Source organism: Passer domesticus, chromosome 16, assembly GCF_036417665.1.
Source record: "Passer domesticus isolate bPasDom1 chromosome 16, bPasDom1.hap1, whole genome shotgun sequence".
Classification (NCBI taxonomy): Eukaryota; Metazoa; Chordata; class Aves; order Passeriformes; family Passeridae; genus Passer; species Passer domesticus.
In genome coordinates, this window is record NC_087489.1 from 7,156,882 (window position 1) to 7,169,010 (window position 12,129).

Consider the following 12,129-nt stretch of genomic DNA (forward strand, 5'->3'; position numbering starts at 1 on the left):
GCACTTCCTCCCACAAAAGGTAATTGCTCTTAGTAACCTCATCATGCCACTAAGCAGCAAATGACCTCATGCCAGTTGCTTCTTCGTGACTTTTCTTGTGTTTTATAGACCTGACCCCAACACACATCAGCTGGCAGCCGTCAGTGAACGCAGCCAACCACCACACTGACAGATATGCCAACACCGAGCTGACTGTGAGGCGAGGACAAGCCTTCAACATCACCCTGTACTTCAACAGGCCGAAGCAGAATGGGGAGAGCCTGGGATTTGTCACTGAAATAGGTAACACTCCCACAGCTAATCCATGCTCTCAGAGAGCTGCAATCTTTACTCCTTGTAGTTCTCTCCTTATTTTATTTAGGCACACGATTTTTCTGCCTGTATTTTTAGTGCTTCCCGCACCCCAATGTGCTCAAGTGTGAGGTTAGTGTTGAAAGCACCCTGTAGCAGGCCCAGGGCCTGCAAGGCCTTCTTTAAGGTCAGAGGCCTGAGGTAGGAAATGCCAAGTCATCATGACTGGGCCTTAGAAGCCCCTCTCTTCCACCTTTTGGACCCTGCTCATCTCTCTGTAAGCCTATAGGTCACTTTCCCCTGACCCTTACTATTGGACAATTTCCAAAACCCCTGTATGTATATAAACCCCTAATTCTGCCTGGTTCAGCAGAAGAGCTGTCACTGAGAACCTTTGTGGCAGACCCTAATAAAGAATCCTGCGGAACCTCATACAGCGCTTCTCCTCTCTCCCCCTGCATCTGCTGCTGCAGCACCTAGCAAGCTAAAGGGCTGAAATCACAAAGAGCTGATAATCACAAAGAGCTGAAATCACTTCAGCTTGCTTAGGCTGCCGGCAGCTGGGAACTGCTTGGGAGTTCCTACGCTGTACTGAGCCCACTGAGCTATCCTGGCCACGGCGCCCTGCCGGGTTTAGCCCGGCTGGAAACTGCCGCGATACCACCCTGTGGGATGGAAAGCAGTGACTCCTTCTTTCTGGCAGGGCCATCCCCCTCGGAGTCTCACCGCACCAGGGCAGCATTCAACCTCTCTGAGGCGGGGGGCAGCGGCTGGAGTGCTGCCCAGGGGCCCAGCGACTCTGCAGCCATGAACTTCACCATTTCCAGCCCAGCCAACGCCGTCATTGGGAGGTACAACCTCAGCCTCCGTGTCACCTCAGGCAACAAGATCTTCTCCAGATACCTGGGCCAGTTTGTGTTACTCTTCAACCCCTGGTGCCCAGGTAGGTGCCAATGCCTTTGCTCTTGAGCACAGCTGACCTTGTTGTTTTCCTGCCTGCACAGAGCTGCTCCCTCAGGCTGTCTCTCTTTGGGTCACCAGAGGCTGCAGTCTCAGCTCTGTGCTCAGAGATCTGGTGTCACTACATTAAAAAGCTGCTGCCACCCCCCTTGTACCCTAACTCAGTGTGCTGTATGGGGCTGTATCACAGGCTCTTCAGAACTGAGCAGATCACTTTTTCTGTTGACAAGGGCTTCTCTGGGCAAATTCTTCCAGTGCATCACTGTCCTCTGGTAAAGGATTTCTTCCTAACAGCTAAGCTGAATCTCTCTCTTTTTAGGTTATAACAGCTCCCCCTTGTCCTAGCATGCTCAGTCCATGTGAAGCATTGCTGTTCCTCCTTTTTATAAGCCCTTTAGGCACTGGAAGGCCACAATGAGGTCTCCTTGGAGCCTCCCCTTCCCCAGGATGAACACCCCCAGCTCTCCCAGCCTGGCTCCAGAGCAGAGGGCTCCAGACCTCAGAGCAGCTCTGTGGCCTCCTCTGGAGGCTCTAACAGCTCCACATCTTCCTTGTGCTGAGAATCCCAGAACTGGATGCAGTGTTCCAGGGGTGTCTCACAAAGGCAGAGCCAAGGGAGACAATCCCCCACCTCAACCTGCTGCCCACCCCTCTGCTGGTGCAGCCCAGGATGTGGCTGGCATTCTGGGTGACAGGCACACACTGCTGGCTCCTGTCCAATTCCCATGTTCTCCTTTTGGGTTGAAAATGGAGACCTCTTGTTGCTCCAACTTTTCTTTTCTGCATTTCTCCTGCAACATGCTGAGGCTGCAAATTTCTAACCTCATATTTTGCAACTATGCAATAGTGTAGAAACCTGGATTAGCCTGAAAACATGACACCCTGGTGTTAAGAGAACTCTTAGCCACCCCAGTGAGTAAACAGCTTATAAGAGAAAAGTAGCCACAATCATCCACTGTTTTTCCCCATGACCATATGTTAGTCAAGAGCCACTAAGAAATGCGTCAATAGCCAAGATGAAAAAAGCTGCTAATTAGCTCAGCAAGTCCTGGAAGACAGAAATAATTATACAAATATGTTCAGGAAACTCAGACCATCTCTGCACAGTCCTGAGGCAAAAAACCTCCCCAGAAACCTCTGAAAAATAATTTGTGTGTAACTTGTAATTGATGGAAGCCACAGTGCAGGGACAGCAATATGTGACAGCTCCTGAACTGGAGCACCAGCCTGGTCATGGTACACAAGAGACCAAACTCTTCTCAGATGAAAACAGAAAAATTAAGCTGTGCCCATTACAATTTTAAACTAATGATTTTGTGGAAGTGTCCTCCAGATTTACCAGATGATGCATTGGCTACTGACAGATAAAGGGGAGTATCCTTAATGCTGAATGAAGGATGCTGCTGAATAAGTTCTGCAGAGTGCAATAGCTCCCTGATCCTGAAAAACAGGAACAGATTCAGTTTGAGGGTATGTTACCACTATTGTAAGTGTCATAGCAGAAGGGAAATGGGAAATTTATTTTCTTGGCAAAGGATAAATGGCAAATCTGGTCTGTAGATATGGTTCCAGGTGGGAGATTAGTCCTTAAGCTGAGGAATACAGAAATTAATACATTAACTGTGATATCAATAAAGAACTACTTATAAGAAAACAGTCAGGACTAGAGATGAAAGAAAAAATATTGGATTGGAGCAAAGCTACTAGAGTGTGGATCCTCAAGTGTCATCTGAAAAAACACTCAGATCAAATAGTTCATCACTGACTTTGGCACAAAGACATTAAACAGCATTGTCCATGCCCAGATGGGCTGGGACAACACACAGAAATAACTGGCTAACCTTAGAGAGTGGAGAAGGTGAGAAGAAATAAGATATAATAATAGGAAATAAAAGACCACACCTCTAGGGAGAAATAACAATGATTTCAGTGACAGACTTATCATCTGGAAATCATGAAGAATGTGAAAGCCCTTGTTAATCAGAGAACAAGAACCAAAGTGAAATGGCCCTGAAGAAGGAAAATGCAATCTTAAACTGTGTAAGAGAAAATAGTTAGTCAGATTTAAATATTAATGCCATTGGATGAGACGACAAAAATTAAACCATGTTCAGTGAAGGATAAATTAATACATGAAAAATCATCTGGATGAGAAAAAAAAATTCTAGTTTAGTAAGCTATAAAGGTTTATTGAGAGCACATAAACCTTAGTAAAAAAAAGATGTTCTTCAAGTGATTATACAAGGACATTTAGATTGCTCAGAATAATAAAATCACAGGGCTAGAAGGATCTTAGAAAGTCATCTAGTCCCACACCGGGGCTCTGAGGCAGGTTCAGTTCAGCACTTAGGTCATTCCTGAGAGGTCTTGAATTCCTTCTCAATGACCAGCCATTAGGGAAGCTCCAGCACCTCCCCTGGCAATTCCCTCCAATAAAACACAAGCCTTTCTATTAGATCTTTATCCTATTAACTAACCAAATCTTTCTTGCTTTGACTTCAGTATATAATTTCTCATCCTACATATGACAGACACCAAGAATATATTTTATTTCCCCCTGCCCCCATCCTCTTCACAAGAATTTCTGGAATTGATTACAACGCTTGCGCCATTCCTTGCCCCCACTTGCTTCCTACCTTAAATAATTCAGAGTTAATTCATACTTCAGATTTTCAGGAATGCTGATTATTCTTAGTGCTCCTCCCACTTTTTCCAACTGGTCCACACCTTGAAATGCAGCACCTGAAATCGCACACAGGTGTCCAAGTCCATGCTACCCCAAAACTTCAGGAATCAACAGTGATGGTATTATTTTAAAAAAGTGTGAACAACAACCATAAAAATAGATTTCTATCACATGATATAGTTTTTAAAATAAACTACAATTTTTTTATTTGCGGGAAGGGAAGGATGGGAAGTTCCTATAGGAAGGTAAAGAAGTTGATTCAATAAAATAGAAAAGCTGATCTTTTTCTATGTATTTCCTGTAATCCTGAACCTTTCAGAAAATATCTTTAAACATTATGGAACTGAAAGCAGAGCTAAGCAGATATTGCTGCCTAAAGAGTAACCAAAACAACCTAAACCTCAGTGGGAGGAGCCAATGCTTTCATAGCAGCTAAATACTGTGCCATAAGCTTGGAAAAACAATGAGGAACAATAAACTCCAAGTGAATGGCTGAGCAGGTTATCCTAATAACATTCCTGGTAGGACTTTGGAGCAGGCAAGCAAAGGTCTTCATTTAGGAATCTTAAAACAAGAAAAACACATCTGGAAAAAAAGAGAAAAATGTCATCTTTGTTGTTCTTTTCAAATCTTTTTCGATCTGTTCCACTTCTAACTACCCCGAGAAGACAGGAAAATGTGGTGAGCTAGCCTGAACTTTTGTCTGTCTTCCTCACAAAAACGCAATGTGCAGACAGGGGACATTTAGACAACACACAAGGCTACACTAAAAGTAGGGGAAAAAAGTTAAGTAATATAATATGGATCCTTCTTTCAGCCCCCCACATCTTCCCTGGCCATATACAATAACAGACATTACCACTGAACTGCACCTCTTCATGGAGCTGTAACATTTCTATTTTGCAAATATAAGTTTTCTCCTTGCTAAATCAGGACAGAAATGTTTCTGAGAGGTTTCTGGTATTCTCAGCTTTAAGCCTGCCCAACTTGGTTTTCAGGTGATGATGTCTTCATGTCCAATGAAAACGAGAGACAAGAATATGTTCTAAATGAAAATGGAATAATCTTTGTGGGCAATGCAAGGTACATTGAAGCAAGAGGGTGGTATTACGGACAGGTAAGTCACAAGGAATTTGTTTGGACTCTCATTCTGTCTCCAACAGCATTTATCTTATCATTATTTGCTGTTTCTATAATAACTGCACCAACCTGGGTAGCCTTATTTGTGGTTTCCTCACAGTGTGCCCCACTGTCCTTATCACCTTTGGGCTGGGATATCTCATGCAGTAAAATCTCCTTTAATTCTGCTTGTGAAACCATCCATTTCCTTAAAAATGTATCTTATTTGATCACAGTTTCAAGATCTCCTAAACATCTGTCTCACCATGCTGGATCTCAGCCTGTACTACCGCCAGGACCCAGCCATGGACGTGTCCCGAAGGGGAGATCCCAAATATGTGGGTCGAGTCATCAGTTCTATGGTAAGGAATGGACAACCTAACCCCAACCCCACAGGAGGGAGCAGAAAGCACCACTGAGACCCAGCCACAAGGAACAGAATGAGCTGGGTACAGTGCATTGCAGAGAGTTCATTCCGTGCATTCTGTCCACTGGCCTCCCTTTAGATCAATGGAAATGACAACGACAATGGAGTTCTCCTGGGGAAGTGGCAAGGAAGTTTCCACTCGCATGAGAACCCCTCCAGATGGGATGGCAGCGTGGTGATCCTCAAGAAATGGCGTCAGGACAACTACAGGCCTGTCCAGTATGGCCAGTGCTGGGTTTTTGCAGGTGTGATGTGTACAGGTAAGCTGCCAGGACAGAGGGCTGGGGTGAAATCAAGGCATCTGGGACCTCTGGTTTTATCAAAACTGCAAAGCAATAATTTCTTCAAAAGGAACAGTGCTGTGAAGATCATTAATGCTGAAGAATCACAAAATATTTAGACACTTTGTTTCTCAGATATTTGTAATTATTGAACTAAAGTTCTGGGTGTTCTGTTGCATGTCTTGCTTGTTTGTTTTTTTATAAAATATATTTCAGTTTTGAGGTGCTTGGGGATTCCAACTCGTTTGGTTTCAAATTTTAACTCTGCCCATGACGTGGATAGAAACCTGAGTATCGATAAGTACTATGACAGCTCTGGAAGGAGTCTTAATATCAGCAAGGATTCCACATGGTAAATATAATTTTTTCCATCTCTCCAACAACAATAGAGAGGCTCTAGGAGACCTAAAAATACTAGTAGTACAAAAGCAACGGAGTGGGCAAAATGTAATACAACCATCTAAATTAATACTGCAGACATCCATTTGGAAAACAAACAAACCACACACTTCATGATTTTCTCCCTCCCTGCCCTGAGGTCTATACCTCAAAAGCAGGCAGTAAATCTGTCCTTTGAAAGAGGTACTGTAACTTGACACTTTGTGTCTCAGTTTAGAGTTTAGAATTTTTTTTAAAAAAACACTACTCCTCTCCAACTGGAAGTTTGCATGACTACTCTATATGATTGTTCTTTTTAGACATTGTTCTTTGTCTCCAGGGATTATCATGTCTGGAATGAAAGCTGGTTCATTCGCCCAGACCTGGGAAGGGCATACAATGGGTGGCAGGTTTTAGATGCAACTCCACAAGAACAAAGCAGAGGTAACAGCCTAAGCTCTCAGCCCGACTTAAGAGTCCTTCTCCAAACTGAGCAGAACTAATAACGTTTAACTTTTTTCTTTTTTTTTTTTTTTTTTTTTTTTTTTTACATTTTAGGAATTTTTCAGTGTGGCCCTGCATCTGTCTTAGCCATCAAAGAAGGTGAAGTCAACCTGGATTATGACACCTTGTTTGTGTACTCAGAGGTGAACGCCGACTGCAACAGATGGATTGTGTACAATGATGGCACCAAGAAAAGAGTTTACTGTGATACTGAAATCATTGGCAGGTCTATCAGCACCAAAGCTGTGGGCAGCAATGGCCGTGTGGATGTCACTGCTAACTACAAATATCCAGAAGGTAGAGGAATTAGCACCAGTGATCTCCTATTATTGCCTACTGAATCCTTGGTGCTGGGAAGCTGCCATGGATTACCTGCTTGGTTTAAACATCTCTTCCCTGCCTTCACAAAATATTTCTGCCAGTGTGCTCAGATTACTTTCTTAATACAATAGGTGTTATATTTCTGGGTTTGTGTATTCAGTAGCTTCCTTATTAAGGGACAATACAAAATATACTTTAGTCCCTTCCACAGAAGTGTAAAATTTAATGCATACACAAAACAGGGCTATAAAATGTATTTTACTATCCAAGGCAAACAAACCCTCAGGGTTTCACTCCTCAGTGTTTTAGTGCAACTATATTTAATACAGAGGCTGGCTGCCATCAGATCAGCAGAGTATCACTTAGCACATTACTGCATGTTCTGACCAGAGAAAAAGAAATCTCACTTCTAAACAAATGCAAATACAAATGCATCATATTTTATTTTAGTGATTTATTCACCTTGTCATGGTTTAACCCCTGTGAAAAACCTGAATAGAGACTTAATGAAGATACAGGGAGCTTTTGGGTATTGCATGTTTCTGAGTGATGCTGATACCCTGTGTTGGTCTGAAAACCTTTACACAGAGGAAGTGCATTTGCAACAAAAGTAGAATTTTACTTTGTTCTCTGCTTAAACCAGGTTCTTCTGAGGAAAGACGAGTTTATAGAAAGGCCTTGAGTAAGATACTGGGAATAAATATCACAGAAGGACACACAGAATCTCCTGGGGGAAGATCTTCAGAGACAATGAGAAACCCTGGCATCGCTGGGAAATTCAAGCTGGCTGAACCTCCCGTGTTTGGCAAAGACATTAACCTGGTCCTGGTCCTCAGCAACCTCTCCTCCGACCGCAAGAGCATCAGGGTGGACATGAGTGCCTCCACCATCCTGTACACCAGGAGAGCAGTGGCAGAGATCCTGAAGGCAGCCACTTCTGTGGAGCTTGGTCCTAGACAAGGTAACTCTTAATGTCCCTAAGGAGCCAATACAGCTCTCCTCCTAGCCACAGGAAGGCAACTGGAAGGGAGAAGCACCAATATCATACCTGTATCAGCTTTTAGTGCAGCTGCTCATTATTTATGAGTACTTTTTAAGTTTATTTTTTTTCATCTAAGATTTTTCCCTAGTTCAAGCATTAAGTGGATGTCTCCTGAAATGTTACATAGGAGCCTACACTTATGTTATAGCTCCGGGAGCAGCACTCTGTGTGTGTGTCATGGTTTCTGTATGTATATTTATGCGCATGTGTGTGTGGTGATTATTAGATGGGAACACATCTTACTCTTAACAACTAAAAAAAGTCTGATGTGTGTCTTCTGGCACCCAACAGGCAACACATGAAAAGAAATCAACTAGGAAAAAGCTTAAAAGTTACAGTGAAACTCTGTCTCTCTTTTGAAGAGTAAAGACTATTGAAATTATTATAGAGATCTTTTTCATCCCCAGGAGCTACAAAGATAAACATTTTTCCCATACACAGCAGAAAAGTTGTAGGACTACAATGAGCAGCTGACCAGGTCACTTGAAAAGGATCTCTGTGAAACGTGACCCAAACTTTCTTCTTGACTGAGGTAAAATAAAAAGGATATAAGGAGGGAATAGATTAAACTAGTTATACCTCTAATCAAAAGAAATACAAAGGACAGGAATCCAGTAAAATGCAAATAAGCAGACTCCTTCAGTTTCAGGCCAATATCCTCTATTCAAAAGTGTAAGGGTCAAATGAGTTAAAGTAGGCGAGGATCACCAGAAAAGGGAAATACACATACACTCTCACAAGAAGGAAATATAAACAAACTCCAGTGCCATCTTTTTTTCTCTTCAGTAATTAATAAAACCCCTCACTATAACTCTTTTCTTTTTAGCTTGCTTTGAAAATGTAATGATTCCTACATGTCTGAATTTCAGGGAAGCATATCCGGGTAAAGATCCCTTATACTCATTATGGAAAATATCTGACCACTGACAAAAGGATCCAAGTTACTGCTTTGTGTGAAGTCATGCGCTCGCAGGGGCTGAAGCTGCTGGTGGAGAAGACAATCATTTTAGAGGACACAAACATCATCATTAAGGTGAACAATTTTCTCCCTGATGTTCTGAACAGATGCTAAAAGGTCTTTCTGGAGCTCAGATCTTCAGATGAGAATCTGGGGATAAATGTATTACATTTAGGCTTCCATTTCAGACGTTGCTCCAAAATTCTGCCTGCTTGAATTGAGAATGAAAGGACGTGAGAGGCCAGTTCTGAACCTTGGCCTGAATCTGCCTTGTTTTTCAGAACAGCTCTGTTACCTTCTTTTTTCCCCAGTCACAAGCCACTGCCTTCTGTTCCACAGTACTTGTTTTCATTCCATGTATTGGCAAGTGTTTGTGTTGTCCTTGAAGAACTTTGCCAAAATACAGATTTAAACCCTTAGTTCTAACCAGTGCTAGAGCCAGTTCATATTGTTTTAACACTTTAATCCTAATCAATGATGTGCCAAAAAAGCCACTCAACAACCAAAAGGTCAGACAGGTTTCATGGGACATGTCTGTGTAGCCAGGGCTCTATTTCATTGAAATTATGCACAAAATATTGCAGACAGCTGGACAGCCCCATTGAGCTGAGCCACATCCAGCCTCAAACATGAGGAAAGCTCATGTTTGTCACCTAAATGCCACTTGCAGCTGCACTGAATCCTGACTCCAGGAAAGCATGAAGCAGGGAGTGATCAGAAAGGTGCTTTGTGCTTCAGGTGCCCCGGAGGATTGTGGTGAACAGAGCTGTGTCCCTGGAGATCTCCTACGCCAACCCGCTCCCGGAGCCCGTGAGCCGCTGCGTGCTGCTCGTCACTCTGATGAACCAGCAGGTCAAGATCAAGTAAGTGCAAGCTGCAGCAGCCCCTCGCTACTGCCAGCACCACCAACAGCACATCTAACTTCTCCAACAGAAGGAAAAACCACACTTGATTAGTCTTTTTTATATTTTCTATTTCTGAAAACAAAAATGCCACCAAATATGTACATATGATTCCTTAATCATGTGGGGTTTTTCCCACATGGAGCTTCTTTCTCAAAGCTGCTAACATTTTTTCCTGGGAAAGCAAATGCATGTGTCAAATTCCTTTGTCTCTCTGCAGCTATTCTACAGTTTGGCATTCTGTTTTTATTTTTATATACAATACCCTGATACTACAAAGATAATTAGGCTAAAGCAAACAAGTTAGACACTCCCCTTGGTTAAGCCCAAACAAAAAGTTGCTCTGTTCTCCTTTAAAGCAGGAAAAAGCTTGCCTTTTGAAAACATAAAAGCAAATTGTTATTTTTATTATTTTCTTTTCCTCCAGACTCTGCTGCTTTATGGATCAGCTCAGTGTTGAGTAATAGTTTGTATTTCCTAAAGCTTCTTCTATTGTAAAACAGCCTGACTTGCTTTGGCTGTGGAACTATTTGGACTTAATAATCCATAAAAAAAAAGGAAAACATTATTCCAGTAAAAGACTAAGCCAATTTAGGCCAAAAGGAGATACACACCAAAGCACAATGGCCATTAGAAAAATCATTATTGCCAAAATGGATATGAACCAAGCAGGCATTGGACAGAGCACTGACCTTTGACATCAAAGCTTTTCTATTCTGAGTTTGTGCTGACTATCCAAATTTGCATCCAGCCCTAGGATGAAGCTGTGACATTGCACCTCTCTTTTCCATAATTCCATTTGAGAGTAAAGGGAGATGGTTCTGTCCTTTCTCATTTCTTAGTCTACACAAAGCCTCAAACCCTCAGTAATTCTCAAAACCCAAGGCTGGGTCTCAAATAACTACAATTCTGTTTCTTGGGAATCTAATAACAGACAATGCAAGCCTGAACTAATTTTTTTTTTCTTTTTCTCTTTCTATTCTTTTTTTTTTTTCAGTTTGGCACGACTGGCACCGAGGGAGAGATCAAAAATTTATTTTGAGTTCACACCTCGGAGGGCTGGGCCCTTACAGCTGCAAGTAGACTTCTCTTGTGACAAATTTTCACACGTTAAGGGATTTGTAACACTTGCAGTAGCACCTGCATAATGTGATGGAATCAACCTTCCATTTCAGCATTAACACAGCAAGACACTCTCCTCTGTATAGGGACAGTGGTGACAGAAAGGAACTTTGCACAAAAATTGATGACCTCTTACATTGCAATAGAATCAAGTCTACTTTCATGGTGCTTAACTATTTAGTCTCTAATTGCATTTCTCTTCCCTCCCACCCCCTGACAAAAGAAAAATGAAGCCCTTTCTTTATAGAAATAGTTTCACTATTTTCAAATCTCATTCTGTTAAGCTCCCAGTTTTGACTTTTCCTCAAATAATTAATACAATCTCCTTTTGACCACACTCTAATTGTCAGCAATAAATAAAAATCATTCTCAACTGTATTGCTTTGTAATGATTTATATATTCTGTGGGGGTGTTACAAGAAATCACAAGACTAAGGAAAAGGGATTTTTTTTGCTTCATTTCACAAGCCACTAACCTAGAAGAGTGGAACATTTCCTCCATTGTTCACCTAATATCTAATATGGATTTTTTACACCTATAGTTCCATGAATGGGGAGGAAAAAAGCCTAGGGAGGATGGGAAAAGTGATGCTTGGCAGTATTTGTGTAGCCTGTGGGCACAGGCCTGTCACAGAGTGGAGAACACATGCACATATTCAAAACAGTAACTTAATTCTTATGCAGCCTGACAGAGTCCCAGGCTCCACAAAGCACAGGGAGGGTTTTGCAATAGTGTGGCAGCCCAGCCACACAGGGTGAATAACTCCTCTTGCCCACCAGTGTAAGGCCACTGAGGACAAGGAGCACATCTGGCTTCAAACCTTCCCTGTGGCTCACTCAGGGGCAGCCCTGACCCACACTTGTCAGTGTCTGCAGACAGAAGCCTCTTTTGTGGGTTCCCAATCCCAGCCTCTCCAGGTACCAGGTCTCCCCTGAAAGCCACCTTGAAGTGAGGATTCCCTGCTCCTGCAGCCTCTCCAGGGCTGCTGGGACAGGTGATGGCTGGGCAGGTGCAGAGGCTGCCAGGTCACCCTCGGAGCAGGATGTGGGGCAATCGTGGTGTGCAAACAACTCTGCCAAGCCTGAAGAGTTATATTTGCTGTGTGACTTACAAAAAGTTTAAAGCAGAATTAATAAG

The 12,129-nt window shown here is 42.6% G+C and overlaps 1 protein-coding gene and 1 long non-coding RNA gene across 7 annotated transcripts in view; one reads left to right on the top strand and one right to left on the bottom strand.

Annotated features, from left to right (window-relative positions):
* Window positions 1-12,129, bottom strand: part of LOC135281978 (uncharacterized) — a 64,588-nt gene that overhangs the window by 26,134 nt on the left and 26,325 nt on the right. For 3 of the 4 annotated variants that reach the window (XR_010348364.1, XR_010348363.1, XR_010348362.1), the window contains exon 1: window positions 1,195-1,699. The exons of the other annotated variant lie outside the window; for it this stretch is intronic. This is a non-coding gene — a long non-coding RNA (uncharacterized LOC135281978). Of the gene's footprint in view, window positions 1-1,194; window positions 1,700-12,129 lie in introns of those variants that run through there. 4 annotated transcript variants of the gene reach the window in all.
* Window positions 76-11,369, top strand: LOC135281976 (protein-glutamine gamma-glutamyltransferase 6-like). 3 transcript variants are annotated; one of them, XM_064391383.1, is made up of 12 exons: window positions 76-282; window positions 995-1,234; window positions 4,936-5,054; window positions 5,293-5,418; window positions 5,563-5,743; window positions 5,981-6,116; window positions 6,483-6,586; window positions 6,701-6,943; window positions 7,611-7,928; window positions 8,879-9,042; window positions 9,706-9,830; window positions 10,867-11,369. In XM_064391383.1, exons 2-12 carry the CDS (start codon window positions 1,099-1,101, stop codon window positions 11,015-11,017), a joined length of 1,803 nt encoding a protein of 600 aa, XP_064247453.1. In that variant the 5' UTR covers window positions 76-282; window positions 995-1,098; the 3' UTR covers window positions 11,018-11,369. The 3 variants fall into 3 exon arrangements, with proteins under 3 accessions (XP_064247453.1, XP_064247452.1, XP_064247454.1); XM_064391382.1 differs by lacking the exon at window positions 76-282 and adding an exon at window positions 481-568; XM_064391384.1 differs by lacking the exon at window positions 76-282 and having other exon boundaries at window positions 1,104-2,721.